This window comes from Silurus aristotelis (genome assembly GCF_946808225.1).
Source record: "Silurus aristotelis genome assembly, chromosome: 24".
Lineage (NCBI taxonomy): Eukaryota > Metazoa > Chordata > Actinopteri > Siluriformes > Siluridae > Silurus > Silurus aristotelis.
In genome coordinates, this window is record NC_139597.1 from 19017276 (window position 1) to 19030036 (window position 12761).

The following is a 12761-nucleotide window of genomic DNA, read 5'->3' on the forward strand; positions in this document are numbered from 1 at the left end:
TATTGCTAAGTTAAGAAACATGTTTATATCTGATGCAGAGAAGCTCGTCCATGCATTCATGACCTCCAGAATAGACTACTGTAATGCATTACTAGGTGGATGTCCTGCGTCATTAATAAACAAGCTACAGTTAGTTCAGAATGCAGCAGCAAGAGTTCTTACTAGGTCAAGAAAATATGATCATATAACCCCAATCTTATCGTCCCTACATTGGCCTCCTGTTACGATTCGAATAGACTACAAACTACTGCTTCTTACCTAAAAAACACTAAATGGTTTATCTCCATGTATCTATCCAGTCTCCCTGAGATCTCAAAACTCTGGGCTTCTAGTAGTTCCTAGAATAGCAAAGTCCACTAAAGGTGGTAGAACATTCTCACATTTAGCTCCTAAACTTTGGAATATTCTTCCTGACAGTGTTCGGGGTTCAGACACACTCACCCAGTTTAAGTGCAGATTAAAGACGTATCTTTTTCTACACATCACACACATCACATCATAACCTTGTGCTCCAGAACATATGATCACATGCACATTATCAACTTGTGCTGTTAATATCATAAAAAAGCAGCTATGCTAATTCCTCTCCACTGCTTCTCTTTCTCTCCCCATCCCGAGACACCCTGAGGTTTGGCCCGCTCCAGTCACGTCCCACCTCATGAAGATTATTGACTTTAAAGAAGTAGATGCCGAACTCACAAACATCCTGAACCATCTAGAGACGTACCAGTGCCAATTGGATCCCACTACATGTGTGGAGTTTGACATTGGACCTCCTGGAGTGTTTAAAGGCTCTGGCATGGAGAAGCTGATGCTGAATCTGTGATGATCACAAATGTTGAGCTCAGTAGCTCCTAGTTTTATACCAAAGACTGTAGAAAGAACATTTACTTATAATCTTATACTCCAGTACTCATGTTAGTTCTCACTCTCCAGTGTTCTGTAGTGTTGAAAGATTTATGATCAAACTCTTGATGTCACCCAAATGAGGATGAGGTTCTGCTTTTGAGTCTGGTTCCTCTCAAGGTTTCTTCCTCATAACATTAAGGGAGTTTTTCCTTGCCACAGTCGCCACAGCTGCTCATCAGGGACAAATACACACCATTCACCTTAACTGTTGATTTCTGTAAAGCTGCTTTGAGACAATGTCTGTTGTGAAAAGCGCAATAGAAATAAAACTAGACTTGATTTAAAGGGAAAACAGTGATAAAAGAAGATGAAGAGAAAAAAGAAGAGATCCTACACCACGTTTGTGGGAACATTTTGGTAAGGAACCATGGAAAAAATATCAGATGTCCTTATATTGTATCTAATCAGATGTCTGGTGTGTGTGTGTGTGTGTGTGTGTGTGTCCTTTTTCTGTCCAGGAAATAAAAACACCACGTCACCACACCTTCTCTGAAACACGTGACTCCCGAAAGTGCTTACGTTGGGTAACAGCGAGCCGTCGTTCAGCAGGAGGATCACACGCAGCTGATCTCTGTTCAGGTCCTGAAACCCGTGTTGATGCAAGACCTCGGAGTTGTGCTGCGTCTCCAGACTGTGGCCGTATTTACACCGGTGTCTGTGCAAAACATCAAAACATCTAAAGAATAGAACATGTACTGAGGCTGTAGTTGGAAATAACACAGTGTGTGTGTGTGTGTGTGTGTGTGTGTGTGTGTGTGTGTGTGTGATACACCCAGGGGTGTGATTATGATAAATAATAGACTTGGGTTTGGCCAAATTTGTTTTCCACAGCTGGGTTACGGTGACACACACACACACACACACACACACACACACACACACACACACACACACACACACACAATGATCAGCCATGACACCTTCAGAATTCCCCTCGTCCCTCTAATCCATCAAGGGCTCCATAAACCACCTGAAAGTGTGCTGTGTTTACAGTGACACCTACAGTAGGCTTTCCAGGAATTTTCAAGAACTTTCCATAGGAATTAACAGGAATTCATGGGAATAAACTGGGAATTTTATTGCAGGTTCGCATAGAACTTGAACGTAGTTTAAGATCATTTTGGATAAAACAATGATATGTATATGATACAGTTTACATGAAATTCCCAGAAATTCCTGATAAAGTTTCCAACTTAATTTTTTTTTTTCTAAAAATTCCCCATTTGAGGTTTCAATGGAAAGTTTTTCGTAAATGTACATGTATGGAAAATTTTCCATCCTTATGCGATCTAAATGATCTGATGGATCGATGATGTCAGATGATGTCTAGACGTCTGGGTCAGAGCGTCTCGAAAAAAAAAAAAACAGTAGGTCTCATCTTGGAAGGATACAAACCATTGGGATCGGGAGTGAAGGCAAGATCAAGACGTCAGCAGAAGATCCTTTACGTTGCGTCATGGAGCTTTGATGGATCGGAGCGTTCGTGATTACATCAATGTTCCGAATGTTCTCTCAGATCCAGCAGGAGCATTGTCAGGATACGCTCCTCAAGACCTGATGTTTTGCAGAAACTCTGAATTCTGACCCAGACGTCTTGTCAAAGGGGTGAAGGAAACTTGAAAAGTGGTGGGATTTCAACCTACAAGCTGCTGAGCCAAAACTCAACACTTTGACCTTCAAGCTACTGTTTCTAACCGTAGGCTCTGCACCTTAATGTGCTCGAAATGTTCCTGCTGTATCTGAGAGAACATTCTGAATGTTCCGATCCATCTAAGCTCAACATCGGAACGTAAAGGATCTTCTGCTGAGGTCTTGATCTTGCCTTCACTCCCGATCTTTCTAAATGAGCCTCGAGTTCCCATTCCATGGTTTCTGGTTCGTATTATAAGATAAGATCCACTGTTTCTCGAGACGCTCTAGTCTTCTAGACGTTTTTGACATTTTGGTTCTGTGACTCGGATCCTTGCGATCAACCATTTTTCCTGCTTCCAAAACATCAACTTTGAGAACTTTGAGAAAAGGTTTCAACAAGATAATGCTCATTTCCTTCACCTGTCAAGTGTCAGGTGGGTTTGAGGTTTAAGATGCTGAGAACGTTTTGAAGAACTCATCATATCATTAGGAAGGACAGATGTTACACTCAGGAACTCACATGTTGCATTGCCCCAAAAGGTAAAATTTGCACAGGTGTAGATCAGAACAGGTTTCTCCACACTCTTCTCTGCAGCGCCTGAGTTTCGAGGTGACCAGGACCGTTTTGTTCGTGTTTTTCTGGATGATAGTCAGAGCTTCACTCTTCTCGATCACAGTTTCCAAATCTGCCACTGCTGCCTCCTGCACCAGGGTCTCGAACTCCACACTCCCAAGGCGGCTGCAGATCAGCCCGATCACACCTGCTTCCTCCTCCGCCATTATTACTGTGGTCTAGCAAGGAGTCGACTCTTGGAAAAAAAAAATTATTTATATTTAATTAAATATATTTTTATAACGATAATTTTATAAAAACATTATTTTGTTAGCCGGAAGATTTTATTATTATTATTATTATTATTATTATTATTATTATTATTATTATTATTATTATTATTATTATTTTTAAAAGAATCGTTTTAGCATAAAAATCGGGAGTTAATTCTATTGAGTCGTTTGAAAGCTGAAAGAGTCGACTCCTAATAGTGAGCCGAACCGATCACGTGTAAAGAGAGCTTTAACACGACTGATGATGCGGCGTTTAGCAAGAAACGAAAGTACAGCGTTAAAAAAAACAAAAAAAATCAAACGGTTGCCAAATCCTCCGTAACTCCTCCTTTTGTGTCATAATGTCTACCGAAAATGCTCTAAATAAATTATATATTATATACCTTATTTTATTTAACATGCTATAATTTTATAATATCTGACTTCAATATATTATACATTAGCAGGACTATTTTATCACCATCACGTGTGTGTGTGTGTGTGTGTGTGTAAAATGCATGAGTGTAAAATAATAAAATATATAAAGATATTTTAAGAAAATGTATATTTATTTATTAGATATGTTTATTTATTATATGTATTTTTTTATATTTCTATTTATCTACCAATACAATTAAATGTATAAAAAACAAACAAACAAACAAACAAAAAAAACCAGTACACCATTAATCGTATAACATTGTGTTTATTGATTTGGGTGGAACCCGAGTAAACATTTGAACATTAAACCCGAAAAAAAGTCCTGAGTCAAAAGATTTCCATGATTCGACTGCAAAATCTCAACGTTACACGAATCCGACTCTCTTTCAGTCAAATCCGAACAAATCAATGAATTATTTGAGTAAAAAACTCGAATAAAGTCTTTTTTTATTGGTTTATCGTTTTTAAGCCAGTGGCATACACACTATATAGGCAAAAGTATGTGGACGCATGAGCGCTAGTATCCGGTTGCTGTTTCGTTCACATAACGTTCACGAGATTTTGTGGAGTTTTATGCCACAGGGGTGTTTAAATAAAGGCAGGCACTGAGGTGACGAGACCTGGGGTGCAGTCAGTGTGAACAATTTATCCCAGAGGTGTTCAATAGGGTTTATAGTGCTATAGCAGGAGATCTTGCACTCCAAGGCATCAGCATCCGAAGACGTCCTTAAAAAAAAAAAAACCTGTGTTCCGCCAAGTTTGTGGGAAAAGTTTGGCGAAGAAACAACAAACAGTCGGGTGTCCCAATACTTTTGGCCACAGAGCGTATTTGCGCTGATAAAATGGACGTCACGGTCGGCCGCGGCTGCAGCGAGTGTCGATGTTAGCGTAAAGAAATCGGTAAAGGATTAGTGAAATAAAGCACTAAATATATTTCGATTGGACAAATGAAGAACTACGTGAATATCTGCTACTGTTCAATTTCTAAAACCAAGCCTCTAAAACCTGATTATACTTCTCGAAGCACATCGTTCTTAATAAATGCTAATAAGAGTGGAAATAGAAACCCACCCAAAAGGTCACATGACAGGAGGAGAGCGATGAGGGTGAACACAGACCAGTGGATTTGATCACGTCCTCAGCAGATGATGCAGGAGTTGTCTGATTTGGATTGACGAGGGGGGGAGGGTTTGGAGTATGAATTAGACGAGTATGATGACGAGTATGATGGTGAATATGATGGCGAAACGGACGATGTCGCAGGCCAGGGTTGGTACGCCGGGGTGGGTGGAGCCGGGGTGGGTTTGTACGTCGTAGTTGATGCTTGAACTCTGGTAGTGGAGAAGGATTGATGCGCAGAAGCCGTCTGTGTATAAGTCGCACCGCTTACTCCAGACGGATTCGGCCTGTAATACGGGGAAGACGCCTGACTCGTCTCGTTGTACATAATCAGATACTCTGGATAGATCTGATGCTTCTCGAACACTACGAAGATGGACGGGTTGCCGACCTCGTTGACGCAGCTGTCGTAAAAAAACGTGTCTCCGCCGTCTTTGGAGGGGGGGCGGGTGTAGCTGGAGTGGCCCACCGTGTAGTCACCTACCAGGACACGGCACACGAACATGCAGCGGGGTGAGGAGTCTCCGGTGTAGCCGTGCGAGTACTTCGCATCCCGGGCAAAATAACTTCCTGGAAAGAAAACGAGAAATGACATCCCATAACATTTAATCGTTGATGCGCCGTAAAAATATCATTATGACACGATTATTCATTATTAATAGAGTTGCAAAGGGGCGGAAAATTTCCGGGAATTCGCCGTTTATTCCCGGAAAATCCCACGGAAAGTTTCCAGTCTTGAAATCCCCCGGAATTTTTCAACCCTTATTATTTCCCACCTCTCCCGTAGGCGGTCCCGTGAGTGCCGCAGATCCTCCAGTCGAAGTTATTGAGAGAGATGGCGTCGACGTGTTTGGGGTCCGTCCCGTGGAACAGCTGTTTCTCAGCGACGCTCCCTCCCTTGTTATTTTTGATCATCAGATCTTTCTGCCTGCAGGATGACACGGATATTATCCGATAAATTATGGACTATTATTGGACGTTTTTTTTTTTTTTCCCTGAAGGAAATCGCAGGACTTGTGTACATACCACTGAAACACTTCCCAGAGGGCTCTGTTTTGTATCCTCTCGATCTTCTGAACGCTGAAACCGCGCATGGTGGATTTGAAAAGGCGCTCGATCGTGGCGTATTCGCTGGAATCACTCTGCACCTGTAACCTCTGGCGGAAATGATGTGAAATCAATGCGGGAATACGAGGGTTAAGGGGTTTTGCTCGAAAGACCTGCAGTGACGCTGGATCTGAACTCGGTGGGGGCGAGTACGGGGCAACCCCGATTTTAGCGAGTGAATTGCTTTATACCAATCGTTTATACAGTACAAGAAGAAAAGAACGATCCGATCGCACGTTCACGTACCTTGTAACCCGTCTCGGGGGTCAGAGCTTTATTCCAGTGGCTCGGTAGTGTTTTCATCGGGTTGCCGGCAACCGGTTTGCTGAGGAGAAAGATTTTTTTTTAGCTCTCTTTTGGTTGCTACACGTCAAATCGGGGAGAGGAAACGACAAAAAAATAGCATCTTCTTACGTCGTTCGGATTCTCTGGGCGTCTTCCGCTGACACGAACTCCGGCCGACGACTCACCAACTTCTTGGTCATGTAGCGCTTGTTAGTCTGGATCATATCTGAATGAAAATATAGTCGAAATAGAAAGAATAATCAGTAATTAATGGGTTTTTTTTTTAAATGGCGTTTACGGGGTGGTACCGAAGAGTTTCGAGACTAACTGGTGCTGTTCTGACCCATTGCGTGAAAACAAAGAGCAAACGTGAAATTCGGCAACAAAGGGCAAATCGACTACAGAGACATTTCACGTGACAAGCGTTTGGCATACGGTGACTCTGCGACGAGTCGTTCAAGGTGTTTCGCTTCAAGAGCGGAAGAAAATCGCCGGAAGACGACGAGAGATCAAGAACCCCCGAAAATGTCAAAACCTTTCGGCTACTCGTGCATGATGATCGTCGGAGAACAATCCACACAATCTCACTCCCGCAGCCACCCTACTCCGGACGAGGGCGTGTTCCACAAGTCTCAGGAACACACACAGGACTGTTTTGAAGGTGACACTGTGTTAATGAAGTTCTTGAAAACAGAGCTTGTCTCGAAACCTTTTGATACCAAACTTTCTTTCGGCTTTTCCCATTAGGGTTTTGCCACAGTGGACCATCCGCATGTTTGATTTGGCACATGTATTTACGCTGGATGCCCTTTCTAACGCAACCCTCCCCATTTATCCGGGCTTGGGACCGGCACTGAGAGTGGCTGGGGTTGGTTCCCTGAGCGGGGATCGAACCCGGGCCGCAGCGGTGAGAGCGCCGCATCCTAACCACTAGACCACCAGGGACCCCCGAAACGTTTTGATACCACCTCGTATATATGTATCCAGAGATTGTAAAGAGCATTTAAATCGATATGAAAAGAATTGTACGTGGCGATAACAATAACGGCACGTCGAAACGAAACGAGACCTGGGAAGCTGAGCGTGTACGTTTGCGATCCTGCTGTGAACTCCACATCTGCCATGCTGTCCTGGGTATATTTCTGCTCCAACTCCTCACTGGTGATGGAAGCCGCGTTGTGACTTCCGCCCTGAATCGCAAACAGATACAGACATAATTCAACATGGTGGAAATGAGATTAAAAAGCTTTGGTAGACACCTGAGTAATATATAGTGGATGTTCCACCAGATTTTGTAGAGATTTGTGCTCATTCAACCATAAGTGCTGATGTATGTGAGGTGAGGAGGCCTGGGGTGTATGAAAACGTCAACCCAGAAGTGTTTGATACGGTTTATAGATCTAAAGCAGGAGATCTTCCACTCAAACCCATATGCTCATGGAGCTGGCATCTGGAAACATGACTATTTCCCATGTTCTCATCATCGTAAACGTATATATCAAAGTCACCCTTTTATTTGTACTTACGGCAGACGCGTACTGGACCCACTGGCCGTTCTCGTCCTCCCAGTACCACAACCACCTGGTGGTGAGGATGTAGTGGGGCTGGATCACGGAGGACACCGTCGAGAGACGCCGCACTGCCTCCCCGTACTGCGTCATTGTATCAAAGCAGACTCCAGCGCTAATAAACACACAGACGATCTTCAGCTGGAGCTTACAGGAATTCTCCATGGCCTTTCATTTCAGATGTATGTTCACATTCACCGACCAGTTTATCAGGAACACCTGCTCTTTCATCCAATCAACCAGATGGTGTTGCTTCACCAGAGCAATGCATAAAATCACAGCGATAAAGGTCAAGAGCTTTGGTCTCTATTCGAGAAATGTGTGTGTGTTGCCATGATTTCCTGAGCAGGTGCACCGGCGTTCCTAATAAAGTGGCCTGTGCGAATACACGGCAAAAAAAATCCGAACTTCCTGCTAGATACGTTTGGAACAGACACGGATTTACGCTCGCGCTGCGCCTTCTGAAATTATTGGCGCCCCTTGTAAATATGAGCAAAGAAGGTTCAACCCTTTATGCAAATTTCGGAGACTGAACCCAAGACGAAACTAAGTTCTTCAGTTCTCCAGCCTAGAGGATTTTCTGGAGCTCCAACCACTCGCAGTATATTAAAGCACTTCGGTGGAACCCAAAGATTTCGAGACTAACACTGTTTATAAAGACGTACTTACTTTAGTATCAACGTTTCGACACCATCACCTTTAAAACGGTCCCCATGCACAGCGATACCTCGCGTCTGGTGTTCTTCTTCTTCGTCATGCACCAGTAGCTGAATGGTTTTGATGTTTTTTAATGAACGACTAACAGAACGTGGCCTGTGCGTTACCTTGTATTTATACCCCTTTGAAAGTCATGATTGAATCATTTCCTGTTTATTGACACCCAAAAAATGCGACAACAAAAAAAAATCGCCGCTTTCTTTGATCGTATTCACCGAGGTTGCCAATACTTTTAAATGGCGCTGTAAACAGCAGGTATATGAAACAATAACCGTGTTTCTGAACTTTGGAAAGCAAAGAGCAACAGCGTTTTTTTTTAAATCGAAAGGAGATCCAGGGTTTATAATCGTAACATTTGAAAGTATAAAGCATGATACCTGTAGGTTTTGGCTGGGTTACAGTAATCCTTCTCCAACCCCTCGTTGTCAGGAAGAGCTGCCCACCCGAGCCCCTCCTTCACCTCCCATTTATAGGGCAACTTGGAGTGCTCTCGAAAACACTTATCTACAAGATATACATCATTTTTTAATTCACAAATTTTATATTCCTGTGTGAAAGAAAGAAAAAAAAACAGGTCTTACCCCCGTTCCTGCAGTGTCCTTTGACGAAGTACATACAGATCTCGGTTTTCTCTGAGGAAACAATATTTTTTTATTACAGAACATTTAAGATGTTTGGTAGACGTCGGTATTTAGAACGACTTGACAATGATCTCATTGATAAATCTGAGCAGTTGAGGGGTTAAATCCTTGCTGAAGAGCCCAGCGGTGGCAGCTTAATAGGGCCGGGATTTGAACCCATGCCCTTCTGATCAGAAGTCCAGCATTTAAAGCACTAAGCTTCGACTTGATTGAGATTTTGGAAGATTCTTCCAAAAATGGTGGCCGCATTACTACAATGTTTTCTAGGTTTTGTTTTTGTAGGTTCGTAGGTTTTGCTAACATTTCAAACCCCCCTATAGATAAATTAGATTTGGTCCCCAGGCTGCAACTAACCATGATTGTGTTGAGGATTCCTGGGACCTCCTGAGCCTCTTTTATTCCTGGGACCTCCACCGGCTTTAGCGGTTTCCGAAAACTGTTTCTGGAAGTTGCCGTTTCTGCCCGGTCTTCGGCCGCTGTTCGCTTGAGCGCCGTTCTGAGACGAGATGACTTTAGCCTTTATCCGTAAGCACTCGATGTTGGAGTAGATTTTCTTCATAGACGGCAAGAGCTCGTTGGGGACGCCTCTGTCCTGCAACGCTTTCTGAGGATGGGGCTCGTAGAAATCATGCGCTCGTGGACACTGACACGGGCCTTGAAGGTACTTCTCGCAAATGTGCAGCCGCTTGCAGTTGTTGGCTTCGGCGCAGCGTCCGTATGGGCCCGTGCCGTTGTTGTAAGAATGGCACACCTGTCGGGAGATGAAAACAAAACCTGTGGGTTATCAGAAGGTACACGTGACAACAACAACAACAGCTCGTCGCTGACGTGTAAAAAAAAAAAACGTTTGCTGAATGTTAATATAACACAATCATATTATACGAGGTGGTAACAAAAAGATTCGAGACTAGTTTTGTAACCTGGCACTAGGTGGCAGCACGCAGCCGCACGCGCAGTCACAGGGAGCACCGACCTTAAAGTCAGTGTGCTATATACGACATGATCTCACTCGCCGGATTTGGTTCCTTTAGACTTCGCCCTCTTTCCGAAGATCGCAGAAGAAGCTCGACACGTTCCGGAAGAAAGCTGTGGGGGGCGCTGTATTACTGAGCAAGGGGACTGTTTTGAAGGCGATCGTGTGGAATAGAAGATAAATAAAGTACTTTCTTGTTAACCGAGCGAGTCTCCAAATTTTTTGATACCACCTCAGATAATAATCATAATAATAACACTTTAAACTGGTCAGTAGGAGTAAAAGTTTTATTCTTACAGGAGGTAGGATGCTGTTGTCGCTCTGGAGAAGTAAGACACAAAGCTCTCTCCTGTCCAGCTCACTCAGGCCATGCTTCTGGAGGACGCTGGCGTTTGCCTGCAGGTCATGGCTGAAACGACATCCTCGCCTACAAAACAAACAAGAGACGTTTTAAGGAAAGAAAAAAAAACGAGGCAAATGAGGTCCTGGTTTGCTGAAGGTAGAATCCACTTGGAAGTACGAGTGTCAAAGCGTTAACTAACTTACTTACAATAATCTCAGGGTTGAGGGCCTTGCTAAAGGGCCCCGTAGTGGCTGCATGGTGGTGGTGGTGGTGTTACTAGTGTTTGACCTCATGACCTTCTGGTTGAAAATCTAACATCTTAACCACTGAGCTAACACCCCCCCCCCCCCCCCCCGCACCCCCATTAGTTGTGTTTCCAACATCTATGTATGAACATAAGTGGTTCTTTTTAAACATAGGAAGATGTTCCCCTAGATTTCTGGAGATTTGTGCTCATTCAGCCACAGCCTCATCGTTCACCTTCATCCCAAACGTGTTCAACAATGTTTAGAGCTCTACAGGAGGCCATTTGAGATCTTTCACCTCCAACTCCACCGTGATTTTGTGCACAGGAACATCGTAATGGTGGAAACAAACATGGGAGATCTTTCTCACCTGTAGGACTGTCTGGTAAAAATTTTACATAAACACTGTTCCAAAATCGTGGAAGCTCTTGAGAAACACCTGGTATGAACGTGTAGTAAATATGAGATGTTGTGGTGCCACGTTTCAGGATTTCGAAACTCTCCACTGATATCTTACAAAAAGGAAACCTTGGACTATGAGCTGAACACATGATGAGAAGCTCCACAGGTTCCTCGGCCTGCTTACCTTCCTCTCCCGTACTGACAGTCACCCAGTAAGAAGAACTTGCACAGGTGTATATTCGAGCATCCGGTACAGATCTTCTCCCTGCACAGCTTCACTCCGGCTCTGGCGATAACCGTTTTTTGCTCGTTAACCAAAACCGTCACGAGCGATTCGGAGCCTTCAAGGATTCGATCGATTAACGAGGTGTTGAACCAGCCGTCAAACATCTCGCTCCTGAAATCAGATATCAGGTCTTCATAGAGCATTGAGCCGTCATTCGCACAGACCTGCTTCAGTATAGCTTTAGAAGACGTCATAGTGGACAATGGACCAGGAGAAGGACCAGGACCAGGATATGGACCAGGACCAGGAGAAGGACCAGGAGAAAGACCAGGAGCAGGTGTAGAACCAGAACCAGGACCACGACCAGGAGAAGGAGCAGGAGCAGGAGCAGGAGCAGGAGCAGGAAGGCAATACAGCTTCTTCTCCTGGGTGGAAGAACGACAAGACTTGGTGTTTACTTTCCGGTCTCTGTTTCAGCGACTGTTCGGAAAACGAAACTTAACATTGTCACTGTTGCCAAGTTTGGGAAAATCCCCCCTTTTTTTTCTTTACGTGATCAGTCAATCAGTAATCACTGCAATAAATTTAATTATTATTATTATTTTTTTTTTTATGTATTTGTTTTGTGCACGTCCAAAAGTATACGGACACCTTATACGGACACCTTATACGGACACCTTATAGCATATAAATAAACAAACAAATAAACACGCACACACACACACACACACACACACACACACACACTCACATATATATATGAAAGAAAGAAAGAAAGAAAGAAAGAAAGAAAGAAAGAAAGAAAGAAAGAAAGAAAGAAAGAAAGAAAGAAAGAAAGAAAATGATCCTTTTACCCAAACTTGAGAGGACAAACATAAGAATGAGGATGAGCTTTTTATTTCAGGGAGTTTTATATCAAAATAAATCCCATTTCTTCTCTGGTTAAACCTTCTCACGTGACTTTGTTAGTTTGGCACATTCCTTGAGACTGTAGATTTTACGTGCAGTTTTAACAGATTGCATTGTTTGTAATGTATAATGTAAATGCAGTAAAGTTTTTAATATTATTATTGTCATTGTTATTAATACGACACAATTATTATTGTTACTCCTTTTACATTATTTGCTGTTTTCACATGCAGTACCAAAACAAACCAGGAGATGGCGACCAAACGATCAAAACAAAAGTCCTGAACAAAATCACACAGAAGTTCTAATTGATTGTGTTTGACTGTATTCAGTGTGCACCAGACACGAAGTTCAAGACCCAGTATGGCCAAGCTTGCGCCCCTCTGTGCTTCATGGGCACTCGATCATGGCTGATCCTG

General features: G+C 43.2%; 2 protein-coding genes across 2 annotated transcripts in view; both read right to left on the reverse strand.

The window, feature by feature from the left end:
• LOC310719320 (uncharacterized protein) overlaps positions 1-3340 on the reverse strand; it is a 25352-nt gene extending 22012 nt beyond the window's left edge. The window contains exons 1-2 of the mRNA XM_083528909.1: positions 3062-3340; positions 1429-1564 (exon numbers count right to left, since the gene is read on the reverse strand). Coding sequence (XP_083385035.1) covers positions 1429-1564; positions 3062-3321 — 396 coding nt within the window. The 5' untranslated portion in view covers positions 3322-3340. The remainder of the gene's footprint in view (positions 1-1428; positions 1565-3061) is intronic.
• A 712-nt stretch (positions 3341-4052) lies between these two features.
• Positions 4053-11943, reverse strand: LOC310718826 (protein mono-ADP-ribosyltransferase PARP12-like). Its single transcript, XM_083527868.1, has 12 exons — positions 11392-11943; positions 10515-10644; positions 9599-9995; positions 9185-9235; positions 8981-9107; positions 7845-8001; positions 7388-7508; positions 6448-6544; positions 6280-6358; positions 5953-6083; positions 5703-5854; positions 4053-5496 (listed from the first exon to the last, which is right to left on the reverse strand). The coding sequence occupies exons 1-12, from the start codon at positions 11685-11687 to the stop codon at positions 4946-4948; spliced, it is 2289 nt and encodes a 762-aa protein (XP_083383994.1). The 5' UTR covers positions 11688-11943; the 3' UTR covers positions 4053-4945.
• Positions 11944-12761: the final 818 nt, after the last annotated feature.

What these genes read in the sequence shown, in the direction of transcription:
- LOC310718826 (XM_083527868.1), bottom strand. Translation starts at nt 11,687, where the DNA reads ATGACGTCTTCTAAAGCTATACTGAAGCAGGTCTGTGCGAATGACGGC. An exon ending in AACCCAGCCAAAACCTACAG is followed by an intron (nt 8,002 to 8,980) that starts GTATCATGCTTT and finishes TGTGTTTATTAG; the next exon opens with CGCTGGAGTCTGCTTTGATA. An exon ending in CTCTGGGAAGTGTTTCAGTG is followed by an intron (nt 5,855 to 5,952) that starts GTATGTACACAA and finishes GTCATCCTGCAG; the next exon opens with GCAGAAAGATCTGATGATCA.